Source organism: Netta rufina (assembly GCF_964035555.1).
Source record: "Netta rufina genome assembly, chromosome: 1".
In the NCBI taxonomy this organism is placed as follows: domain Eukaryota; kingdom Metazoa; phylum Chordata; class Aves; order Anseriformes; family Anatidae; genus Netta; species Netta rufina.
In genome coordinates this window covers 62225481-62239150 of record NC_140123.1, presented here as the reverse complement: position 1 = coordinate 62239150, position 13670 = coordinate 62225481, and the positions used below count along the sequence as shown (strand labels likewise).

Below are 13670 nucleotides of genomic sequence, written 5' to 3'. Positions count from 1 at the left end.
TCTTTTAAAATTCAACAAAAGGTGAGTAAATGAAGTATTTTGAAGTCATCATTTTGAGAACACTTTTAATGCAAATTCATAAACAAAGTTTAAAACTATGATTTTTAAAAACACTATCTTGTTAGCAGTGTCAGTAATCATCAAATTCTATAAAGAAGTTGCCTTAATAATTGTACAAAAGTGTTAAAAAATATGGAGGTCTTTTGAAGGAGACTCATTTTATTAATGCATAGGGTTGTTTAAAAAAAAAAAAAAAAAAAAAAGTTTAGAAAGTTTGGTTTCCTAAATGTCAGAAACAAACTTCAGCCTTGGGCTTTCAAAAGCATATATCCACAAAGAAATGGATAACATTGGAACCTTAAGACCAATGGCATTCCAAAGTAGGAGTATTTATTTGTTTGTTTGTTTGTTTGTTTGTTTGTAAATTATTTTTATTTTGCTCACAATATTAGCACTCCTTGTCCTCAAACCTAACTTCACATGAACTGTGCTTCTCACTGCACTTGACTGGGGGCAATGGAGTGTATAATCTTTGTGTTTTTTTGCCCACCTTTCTGATAATGGGGTCCAGTTTGCAATAATTTATGGCAGTCTCAGAATTACTTTAAATTACTAATCCCATGTTAAAGCCTGTTAATATAGGGGATTGATTATGCTGTAAACTTTGACCAGAACCCAGAGTGCACTGATGATCTCCCTGGCAATCCACATATATTAGAATTGGTGTATATCACCTAGGGAGTTGCCTAGATAGATGTAAGTAGGTATTTCTATAGTTTAACTACAAGACTATCTATCTAGGACTACATATAATCTTATACCATTTGATTTTTACTAATACAATGTGGTAGTGCATGGATAGTATCTATCATATTATGAATAAACTAAAAAGCTCCATATGTTACAAATATACTAAAGGTAATAGAATATTCTAGTTTATCTTATTTATGGGTGTTTCTTTGCAGCAGTTTAGCTTTGTTTTCTCTGTTGTTCCCCTTTAATACTCAGAAGACAAGAAATAAATTATATAGCATCAGATATCTTCAGATGCCTATAGGGACACAACCAGTTAGGCTGTACTTAAATTATAGCGTATAGAGAAAAACGTACACCTTGAAGATATTATTCAACCGAATTATTTTAGATTTATCCATTTTTTTCAGGTATTTCATATGGTCAGTTGAGGTCTTGTCTGTGGTTCCAACAAAAAATTTTACAGGCTTCAAATTTTAACAGGCTCCAACAAAAAAACTGAATTTGTGGATTAGAAGTAGAAGTAGCTTTTGAAGTTACACCATAGTACCATCAGTTCTCCAGGCCACAGAATAAGCAGTATTGTGCATGCCAAGAACCAGTGCTTATGCTGCATGTCACAGAGTTGGACTGTGAGAATGATAAAGCTGCTGGTGTTTTGGGGGATCATCAACAGTGCACAAATGAGTATAAGAGAAAACAATTGGAATTTTCAGTGGTAAATTGGACATCTATCTTTCTTCCGTATTAGAAGGTAAAAATAAATATCAGCATTGTTTGCTGGATATCTTCTAAGCTTTGTAATGCAGCCCTCATTTTTTCTAAAGCAATCATAAGTGGATGTAAACAGTTGTGTCATTCCACTGAAGTCAGTTGAATTATTCATGTTTGTCATGTACTTAGAGTTCTGTAGGATCATCATGAAAAGGGATCCCTTAAGTAGTGGGATGTAACTCAGTAATAAAACACACAGATATGAGGAAATAAAGGTGGCATGGTCAGTTTTGTGGTTGGCAGTTCCTAGCTTCTGAATGTGTCCAGTCTGAATGAGCTTCTAGTGTTATTTGTATTAAATTTAGTATTGAATGTATAAATCTTAGTGGAACTTCCTACATGGAGTTTATTGTTTTGTACAATAGAGCATATCCTGGTTTTCAGGTTGTTTCAAAGAGAACCTCAAGGTATTGTTCTTCCTCCACTACAATGACGTGAAGGGTTTTTCCACCTTTCTGTTTTCCATCTTTTTTTTTTTTTTTTTCCTAGTTATGTTAATTTTCTTATGCAACAATTAATATATGGGACACCCACAAACGTATTTCTGGTCGAACTTTTTCAGCAGTTTCAGTCATTTTCTATATTTTGACTTAAGGAAATATCTGTGAAACTTTAAAATGTTTACTTCATTTCCAGAATTACATGCAACCCTTGGTACCTCTGGACTGACATTCAGCTTCCACTATCTGAATTTGACATTTCTCATCCCTCAGGGTTAACTAAACATTTATTAAACCACTAAATAGCCCTGTTACTCTAAGATATCCATATTATATTTATGCATATTTTACATCTGTGAATTTAAAGGCTCATGCTGTTTCTAAGCATGGAAAAATGTTCCCACAGAATACTAAAATACCACAGTACTGGGTTCCATCTAAATGTCTGAATTGTAAAAATAGGTAAAATTATATTTGTGTATAAATATGAATATTAAAAGTTCTTAATACAACAAGCTGCCTGATGTCTGTGTGCCCATAACAAACAGCTAATAACATTAACTGATTTCAGAACCTTGATGTTTTAACCAAAATAGCTCTTGAGTACTTCACAATTTGCTGACAGCACCTAATGACAAAGATAATGGACAGAGATTTATATATGGCAGTAAGAACTTCAGTTAAATGCCTGCCATAGAAATAAACCTGTTAAAAGAAAATATTATCAACCACTAATCCCTTTACTAATCCTTATACATTGAAACCCTTTTAAGGAAATGCCTATTAAAATAATAAATCTATTAAATTAATACAAACAGGCTATCTTTAAAATAAACATTTTAAACAAGTAAGTATGCAACACATTAGTTTATGCTAATGGCACTATGCAGGAAGTTTGAGTTATCTAATTATGGAGCAAATTGTCACATGGATAGATTCATTTTATAGCTTTAAAATAATTTCTGTGTATTCATTGATTAATTAAATATAATTGTGTGCTTGTGGTGCCTAGAAAAATATAATCAGTTGTTTTTGACTGCTTCTTTGTCTGTTCATAAGGCTTGTATAAATGCAGTCCAGCTGCCCCACACTCAAAAGCCACTGTGACCCTCCTGCTGTTTTTTCTTTCTTTGGTTCTGCAGCTGTTAAATTCTTTCCACTCAACTCAGACATTCATGGCACCCTTTTTCTCCTTATCCGCATCCTGATATTCTTTACAACCATTTAATCTTCAGCAGAAGAACCTGTAATGAGACGTCCTGAAGCTACATTTCCTAGTCAGACTGAATAATAGCAGGCAGCTTATACTGGAGACATCTGAGAGCAAACACAAAATCCCATGCAAGCATGCATGTAAAAACCTTTTACATGGCTTAATCACTGGATCTTACTTTGTGCTTTTTTTTTTTTTTTTCTTTTCTCTTTTCTTACACCAGTGTTGCATTAATTTAATATCACTGATTGCAGAATTACCCCTGCTGTACTTCACAGTAAATGAGAGCAGAATCTGCTCCGGTATTGATACAGCAGCCCAAGGGGTCTGCCTTTGCATATCTTGAAAAAATGTTGATTTTTCAACAGTACAGTTTGTCTAACATTTACACACTCGAGAGACTGAAGAATCACTGTTACCCAGAGTGATACTACTCGTGGGGTTCAGAGGGCACAAGGGAAGCTCCCACTGAAGAGAGTAGAGGTAGAGATGATCTTCCAGAGCAGCTGTTTTGCCTGTATGGTTTAAGAAGGTCCTGAAAACCTTCCTCATAATCTCAGTGCACCTTCTCTGAGTTACCAATGCGAGAGACATCTGGGAAAGATTCTGTGTTTCCGTTCCTTGGGTGAGTTCTTTTGTTGAACAGAAGAGTAAAAAGCAAAAGCAAGGAAGAAATAAATAATCATTTATGTGGAACATCAATTTAAATCCTCTTTCCCTTTAGTATCAGTGTTTTCCATTTCACTCTGGCTTTGCTTTATGCTTCTATCTCAATATACCTTGAAATAAACTGGCAAGGGCTTTCCTGGCAGTCAGAGACATCATAGCAGCCCCTCTAGTAACAGGAGACCAGGTGGGAAAGAGTTAAGCCCATTTTGTCTGCAGTGTTTCAACTCAGAATCACACTGCCTTTCTGAAAAGGTTTTATGCATTTTTCAGAAAAAGTCTGAAGCCACAATTCACTTTGCTTTACACAACCTGTTTGCAGTTTTTCAGGCATCTGCTTCTAAGCTTCCTGAGACAGGAGACTTTCTATCTTGACTTACCCAAAGCTGGCCTGCTGGTGATGCTCAGTTCTGCAAATTTCCTGGAGACCAGGTGCACAATATTATGATATCACCAAAAGCTTTGTCTCATAGGGTTGTGATCTTAAAGAAAGGGATGCATTAAGTCATCTTCTAATTGTTTATATCCTGAGTAGTGAGATGTGACTCAGATTCACAGGACAGGTTTTTCCTCTGCGGTAGGAAAGGACAGAAATTTACCCATCTGTTCAATCACCTTTAGACTCCCACTCCTAGCATTCCTATATTCTGGTGTGTGTTAAAAAAAAAAAAAAAAAAAAAAAAAAAAAAAAGTGTACCTTTTGATCCTTTAAGTTTTGCAGGGCGTCTGTTTTTGATGCCCTGTTTTCACATGGCTATGTCTGTGAAGGTAAACTCGTTTCATTATACAGCAATCCTATAACCACTGTGTATAATACAGAATCAAGTTATCAGTTTGATAAAGTTGAATTTGTTCTTCAGTCCTTATATTTCATGTACAGGGAGGGAAACGTTTTACTGCTGTATGTGTGTGCTTGTGGAGTGCCCAAACATGAAGAGGAAATTAGCTATGGAGAAGGCCTAGAGGGAAATGTAAACATTTACAGAGTTAGAGGCATGTTTGTGTAATATGGGTGATTGTCTGTTTGATGCAAGTGTATTTTTGATTTAATTTTTGCCAATTCCTTAAGTAAATACATTTTTACATTGCTTTATGTAGGTGGAATGGGAGTGTCAGCTTTAAGTAAGATAATGCAGAAGTATTGTAATGCAAATCTTTAGCAGATGTTGTGAATTCATTTTTTTATTTGCATAGCTGAATCCACTAATCCCAGGAGTTGAACTATAATTTATATTCTATTTATTATTCTGCTGCCACATTGTCTGAGATGAGGAAGCCCCTGCTTAATTACATGAAGTATATGAATAAATATTCCAGGATTAAGATACGTGGGTCTTCGTTATTTCTTCTCTCCAGAAATTGCAGTTCACACATCTAGAAAAGATTGAGGATGACAAAACCTGATGCAAAACCCATAAAATTTAGGAAAGAAAAAAAATCCTTTCAAGTCACTTGTCTATCACCCATCACAACTGGTTTCTTTATATGAGAGATTTATTTTGGATTTATTTTGTACTTTATTCAGTCTAAATTAAGATATCCTAAACAACCACTTCCTGTGCAAGTTTATTTTGATTCAGTGGATTTCACAGCCCAGACCCTCCCTCAAAAGTCTATACTGAGCTCCATGTAGGGCTGATGCAGGTCACTGTAAAATTATGCCATGGGGATTTTCTAAGTCTTTTTCACTTGTGTTTCTTTGTCCTTAATTTTGCTATTTTATCTCAGTTACATACCATTTAGGTCTTTCTATTTTTCTTTTTCTCCATAGACATGTTAAAGCATGCCATTCATGACCCTGTGCCTTTATGTAAGGAATTAAAATGTTGAAGAAAAAATCAGAATATTTCATCAGCTGAAAAGTTTCTGGGTTCTAGTGGTGTATAAAAGCACTGTCATGAAGCTATCATACCTGGCAGTTTGCTGTAAGATTGCTCTCAGCATGATTGCTTTTCAGGTTTCTTTCTCTCAGCAAATAGCTGTCAGGTTAACCCAGCAAAACTGCTTGCGTTTTTTCCAAAATGACTCTAATTTTATTTTCTCTCTTAATTCTAATTGGTCTGTAGGTCTAGCCATTTAATCCTGCATTGCTTGATATCAATTAAGATATTGTAAAACCTAATACCATGGTATGCAGGTACTCTGAAGTTTTGGTTCATTGCCACATATACTTATTCATCATTTCAAACCTATTAGGCAAATTGCACTTCATGCATGTATGTTCATGTCCACACCTATACGGATTATCTCTGTAAGTCTGTATGAAGCAGACTCAGTCCAAAACTGTTGTGTTACATAAAGGTGAAACTTACAGTCCTCTTATCTTGTATTTTCGTACTTCTACCAAATAAGCCCCAAATACAATCTCTTTTGTCTGCTATAATCTGTTTTTATAAAGGCATCTTTTTATGTCTGTCAAGGGTTTATTCTATCTCAAATTTTGAATACCTGATTTGAGTGTTAATATTTATGCTGTATAACAATATATTTATATTTTATATATTGCACAGAGATTGGCAAAATCACTTTTCTTTTCTTGGAAACTATAATACTCTATTTCACCTTTTCTAATTATCTGGAATTTCCCTTGTTCCTCATATTTCAAAGATAATTAGGTTATTCCTTTAATTAAAAAGAAAAAAAAAAAAAAAGATATAACACAGGGAACTAGAATGACTATGTATCCTTTATACATGTATACACATAACATTAATCAAAATTCCATCCTATTCTTTTCTGGTGACTGTTTTTACAAAGTTTCTATCACTTGAAACGTTTCCAAATGTCTTATCTTCCCTTGAAAAGGATAGGTTTCTCTCTGCAGTAGATAGATCCTCTAGATATTTCAGCTCTCACTTGATAGATTTTTCAAATACAAGCCATGCCTAACCCACTCTCCCCATCCTCCCCAAATCCAAACAAACAAAACTAAAGATCTTGAGTTATGAGCACATAGTGACAAGTTTTGCAAACAAAGTCCATCTCTTTCACATATTTCACAGACATAATAATACATCAATCTGTTACTGGTTGTCAAAGGAAGAAAAGAATAAGTTTAGAAAGGAAGAAAAGAGAATTTAGTAAGACAGCGCAACCTGTTTTTACTCCTTTGTGATGACAATTTTTACATTTCTTTTAGCAGAAATACATTATACAGGTTAATTTGGATTGCCTTCTTTTATTCACTACCTTTTGAATAGATCTTACTGAATCATGCCATTTTAACTTGGCAAACAGAATACAGCATAGTAAACAAAAGAAAGAGAAAACGAAACGGCAACATAATGAATTACACTGGCAGGACTGACTATTTTTCTTTGCATAAGCTGTGTTTGGATATTTACCACTTAAAACTACATTACTTAGCACTGCTATAAGGCAGCTGCATGCCAGCCATATGTGATTTTCATTTCTGAAATAACAAGACAAAGACATGGAGAGGAGTTGCTTTCAGGAAAGATTGGAGTTCTGTTATTCAAAGCTGTCCTCTTACTGAGGACATTGGACTGCGCTCAGTAGATATCTCTAACTTTGTTCTTTCTTGGCTAAGCAGGAGAAAGACCTGAGAAATAGAATAGCAAAATCAAACAAAGAGGAGAAAAGAAAAAAAAAAAAAAAAAAAAGAGAGAGAAAAAAAGGTATTTTTGAGGCATCAGTTCAAGGACACCAATGTGGTTTGTGTAAGCTGTTGATTTGGAGCTGCTTGTTTTTGTGCCCTTTGTACTTGCAATGTTCTTTCCATTAGTGTCTTCTATCATGTTGATGTTCTATTGAAATTGAGTGTGTGGTGTTTATTCCGATGCTTAAAGATTTGCTGTGTATACAGAACTGGGAGTACAGCCCTACAGCCTATTTGTGCACACTCCATGTAAATCAAATAATGTGCTGAGCCTGAGAGTATGACTGTGGGTTACTGTGCCATAACCTGAACTCAGGAATATTCTAACAAAGAAAAAAACAAAAAAGAAAGAAAAAAGAAGGAAAAAAAGCAGCCTGCTCTATCTTGTCAGTTGTGTACTTAGGGAAGTGAAGGAGAAAATGATCAGATAACACTCATCTTTGAAGACCCAAGAGAACTGAGTTTTCCATATTCACAAACTACCTGAAGGCATTGGCAGTAGTGTCTAGTCCAAACAATCAAAAAAAATCTTCATGATAAAGGGCAACACTGAGAAGTGAAAGAAAAGAAGTTAGAGCACAAGTTCTACGACACCAGAGGGTTCCAGCCAGACCATGCTCACAGTGCCAACCTGTCTAGCCAAAAGCTTTCTTCTGTTGTGTTAAACTTACAGGTTGGGAAGAGGACAGTGCTAAGGATGAAGGTGAGGTAAACACACACTGGTTTCCTGTAGAGAGGATGAAGACTGGGAGAGCTCCCTGATGATCATTTGTAACTGGAAGGAGGGTGCAAGTGGTCTTGCATTTCCTAATGCACACTACGTTAGTGTTTACATGGTGGCGGAGGAGTATAGAGTCAATTTAAGCCTTTAAATCTGCCTGGTTTTTATTTTGTTTTGGATCCATTAGTGAATAAATTGCTCCGGCTAGGACATGAGATCTTGCTTTTTATCAGCCTCTCTACTTTCCTAGGAAAGGGACTCACTTTGTCTAACGGTACATGTCTATGCTGGAATTGGGAGCATACCTATTTTTATACTCAGTGGAAAGAAATGGGGTCATACAGTGCAAAATTTATCTGAACTATTTTAAGGATCGGTGTTACAACAGAGTATATGACACTCAAATAGCATCTTCTATTGACTTTTAAGAAAGTCTACACAACTAATTCATCAATGGAAGTTTAGCTGAAATGTATTTCACCTCATTGAAGTCTTTTTTAGCAAGGTAGCTCACTAGGTTTCTCGGGATCGCCTCTAAAGCCTTACAAATATATTCTGCGTTATTTATGTGGGGAAAATATATGACCTGTCAGTGAGAAGAAGCCTGGTATTTAATTGGGTTGTTCGTTTACCTAAGAGTGAACTAAGGTTACATTGCTAGCAGAATTCTCTGGTAAGGAAAGGTTTCAAAGACTCTACAGATTGCATTTCCCCAGAAGCAAACCTCAGTGTTTGCACATAACTCAAGTTTATCTATACAAGCCTACAACATAAATTCAGTATTTTTATTATGATTTTACTATGATACAGTAAATATGATGAATAGTAAGTTCTTTTGTTATTCTTGAGACCATGAAAGTGTTAAATTTAACAGGACATTAAATTATTGTGTCTGTATGGCAACGCAAGCTTCCATTCACAGTAGAAAGTATCTGATATGCTAAATATGAATAATTTCATGTTTTGATAATAATATTGTTTATTACAAGTTTTTTTGTGTGTTTTGTTTTATATCTCAGTTTATTATCAATTTTATTTTGCTTTTTTTTTTAACAAAATGCTTCCTGAAGGGAATATCAAGTTTAAAATACAAAAAAAATCACAAAGCCATAGATTACATGTTTGGTTATACCTCCAAAAGGAAAAACAAAATAAAGAAAGTTTAAATGCTTTAACATATTTAAAATTAGCTATGAAAAAAAGTCAAATAAGCTTATGATTACAACGCCACTTTTGTCCAGGACAAATTTGGGCTGCCACCAACAGATGTAGTCTGCTCATCCCTGTTTCTCCATTCCCATTACTATCCTGGTGTCAGTACTGATATTTGTATCAGTATTGTGCTGAAAATCAAATCTACCAGGGAAACATTCTGGCGGAGAAAAATAGCTACAAATTTTGTGTAGTTTTTGTTTAAACAGTCATATACAAGATTAAAGTGATTGATCTGAGATGGCAGATGATGATACCAAGTATAAAATTCTAAAAGTAATGTCTTTTTTTTTTTTTTTTTTTTTTTTCATTCTAGGTGTTTAGATAGCCAACAAATTCGAAAAAGACAGAGAGGAGAAATAAGGAAGTTCTCTTAGGCCCACTCAGCAGATGAGTCAGTCAGTCAGACAAGTAGATATAGAGTGAGAGCCCTCTCAGCCACCCAAAATGCAGGCCTCCAGTCTGGACTTCTCTCAAGTCCATCTGTGGTCAGTAGAGAAGAGCACCTCCAGAGGGCAATCTCTTCTCATTTTAAGAAAAATGTCTAGGATGCATAGAACAAATCACCCAATGGAAAAACCTGTCTTCACAGTCTGTTGTGAGATTTAGGTGGCTAACTCAGACTAGGAGCATAGCTTTTCAGTAGCTAACTTAGGAAGAAGTAGGTTATTTTCAAAATAACTTCCTATATTCAAAATGGAAGTTTGTGGCAGAATTGGGAAATTAATTTAAATTTCCATAGTTAGCTCTGTGTCTGTTACCACAACCACTAGCTTGTCCTCTTTCTCTAAGATAGAACTTGTTTTAAGGGGTAGACAGGAATTTTAAACTTTGATTAGACTTCCAGGATAATGTAATGAAATTTCAAAGATTTTTAAGATTGGGGAAAATCAAAGGATCATTTTTGTCCGGCTTCTTGTATAATAGAGATTGCAAAGTACATTTGGTAATCCTTGTTTTGAGTCCTGTGATTTGAATAGTTCTAAAGTAAATCTGAACCAAAGTTAGAATTTCAGCCTTTTAAACTTTGATTTGGCACTGCTTTAGGAATGAAATATGTTTCTCTGGGTTTCTACTATGAGTGAGTTTCAGGCTGGCCACTTTCACAGTTGCATCTTCATGCATTGTGAGTCAATGCTGAATCATCTTCATTTTAGTCAGCAGTTGCTAAGCTTTCCAGCTGTTTTCTCTCTAATACTTCTGATTCTCCATGATTTCTAAGAAAAGCTGGTTGATACAAGTATGGAGACAAGGTGGCCCCAGCCTTAATGGCAATACACAAAGCAAATGTCTTTCTGACCATAGTTGAGCTATTAAGAAAATAAGATCCCCAGTTTCCTAGTGATAGTGTAGGGTGTTAGACTAATCAGAAGGGTTTCTGATAAAGTTTTGGCCCCTTCCAACCAGAATTCCTCCAAACCAATCTTGGACATAATTTGGGAATTAAAACAGGCTAATGACCAGTAATCTCAGAAGGATGTTCAAATATGGCTACACTCCATTGGAAGGTGACAGTGTTTAACAGAACATAGTAGAATACTTAATAAACGGGCACAGGCTGTCTGTTGTTGTTTGCTTTGTCGGTGGTGATGGTGATTTTTGTTGGGTTGTGTTTTGTTTGTTTGTTTGTTTTTCCAGATATATTTTCTACGGCAGAAATAATTCCTCTCAAATTTCATTTACTAGCCATAGATCCTTAGCTGTAGAGTCTTCAGCAGGACTGCTACCAGACCAGTTGACATTCCCAGACTGCAGAAGCTCAGTGTAGCTCCAGGATGCTAGAAGTAGAGGTTCAATTTGGCCTTAAAGTGGTTTGCCTGACGAAATTGCTCCAGAGTTGCTATGGCTTCTGGGACCATTGATATCCCTGGAACCCGGCAGCTCTGCCTGCCATGGTCTGTGTGAGTGGGCCTGGGACAGCACTTTTGTGTTGCACCAGAGTACCAAACAAATAAAATCTCAGGAAATGTAGTTGGCACACAAACTTCAAAACTTACCTCTGTTTCATTGGGAGATTACTCAAATGTGGCACATTTGTGAAATCTTTCCCTTTCAAAAACTGGCTTTTTGTAATGAAAAAGCATTCTAACTTGTTACATCTAGTCATATCTAGACTGAGAAATGCCTTCAAGAAATTATATTAATAATATGTGGCATCAAGTTGTGGTAAATTCGTGAGTTTCTTTAGTAGTAGTATGTTGTAATAAGTTCACAGTTAAAATTGAAATTTTCTGTTATTTAACTTTGTATAACTTGTTTCCTACATTGGTTCTTTTCTTTTGTACATCAAAGAGCATTTTAATAGCTAGCATTTTTTATCTTTGAAGGTACTCTGATGCTGTAATGAACTCTCTTCTTGATCTCCTTTCCAATAGTGTAAACTGATCAAGTTCTTAAAGTCTTTTTTGCTACAAGACATTTCATTCAAATGCTTCAAAATGAAGAAAAAATGTTTTTAGGTTGATGGAAAACATTTTAAGCAATGCCACTTTCTTATGAATTACTTTGTGGTAGCCATATGTTATATAACATATACTGAAAAAATATTTTCCTCCTTTCAGTGACCTGACTCAGTACCAATTAAATCAGTTGATGAGGCTTTCTGCATTGATTTTCAGTGAGGCATCAGAAGAACTGACAAGAAGCAAATCTGAGTTTAGGCCTTACTTATCCCACACTGTTATTAGCCAAGGTCATGTCTAATAACATGAAAGATTTAAAGCAGTTGGTCTCCTTGTTTTCTTCACCTGCAGCAGAATCCTAAGATTCCAGTTTGTATATCAGAGATTTGAAAGTCAAAGGAAAACTCACAGTATCTGCAAAAATGTCAACCAGTCCCACATTAGAGTAACTCTGCTTCTGCTAATTTTTCTAGGTATAAAGATTTGGCTGATACAGCAGCAGGAGAGAAGAAGTTGTCTGCCAAGGAGAGATGTCGTCTTGTTCTTCAGCAGTGTAAATTACAAGGCTGGCAGGTTTGTGATCTACAAAGCAATTAAAATATCATTCTTTAAACAAGCTAGCTGAGTCACTTCCATTGTGGCAAGCCACCAGATCCTTTGCAGCAGTACATTCTTTTGACATTTAATATATGCTTTGGAGTAGAATCAAGCTGATTTTCTGAGTTTTCTACCATATGAGTAGCTGTGATCATTGTGTCAAAAATCGGTGTACTCTTGTGGGAAGAAAAGGAATTCAATTAAGCGTGTACACTTTATAAATTTGTATCCAGGTTTTTAAAAGTATCTGGTGGCGTTTTAGTGGTTGAATTGTTTCTGAATTGGGAAAGAAAACAAACAAATAAACAAAAACACCTGCATATTTTCTTCATGTAAAAGTCTATGCTAAATGCTTTACTGTCATAATAGGACAGACTGAAAACTTTTGCTTAGGACTTCCCTTCTAGTCAGTGCCTGTATAGGTAGCAGTATGCTGACTCAGAGCTAGGTAACTAGGATCACTGTACATCAAGTACAAATACCACCACCACCAGAAAAAAGCCAATGAACAGGAAGCTCTCAGCTTCCCATCCCTTCTCCTTATCCTTTTTATACCATGGTTAATCCTCACCAGAATAAGGATTGCAATGCATATGTCTCCATTTGGCCAAAGTACTCTTAGGGTAATTTTGTAATTTAGAAGCAGTGATTTCCCTGCCATATGCAATTTCTAAAGAAAATGTTGCTCCCTTTCACACTATATAAGCTAATGTATGGAAAGGAAGCATTCTGTGACTTAATTTATGGATCTGGACAGTATGAGGTCTTTTCTGAGCCTAGGAGAACTGAAATTTATACCACAAGACAGCATCTGGACCATTTTCAGAGGCAGGTCTGAAGTTTAGGGATGGACGAGTGGTCAGAACACTCATATATTCTAAAAGCCTATTAGTTTAAAGGAAGGGGTTAACATATCTTCCAATTCATGTAACAATGTCCAAGCATTAAGATGGCCAGAAAAGGTTTCTGGAAAAAAAAAAAAAAAAAGAAAAAGGAAAGGTAGATGAAGGACAAGGACTGTGTTAGACTTGTGCTGATTTTCTCTGAGTGAACACTGATTTTTTTTCAGTGTCCTAGATTCTTTACTTATAACAGGAAAAAATTGTACCTACCCACATATGCATGATTACCTGTACGTGGACACATAAGAAGGTTTTTCTTTGGTCAAAATTCTGTTTAAGTTCCCTTTTAGTCACTAAAGTAAGTAGTGGACACATATCATTGTATAATCTAAATTCTAATGATCTAAATAGTAAAGAGCAAAAAGAAAGGC

The 13670-nt window shown here is 35.4% G+C and overlaps 1 protein-coding gene across 1 annotated transcript in view; it reads left to right on the top strand.

Moving 5' to 3' along the window:
* The window catches only part of MYO16 (myosin XVI), a 283087-nt gene that overhangs the window by 206508 nt on the left and 62909 nt on the right, over window positions 1-13670 (top strand). Inside the window, exon 27 of the mRNA XM_084292547.1 lies at window positions 12274-12373. Coding sequence (XP_084148673.1) covers window positions 12274-12373 — 100 coding nt within the window. The remainder of the gene's footprint in view (window positions 1-12273; window positions 12374-13670) is intronic.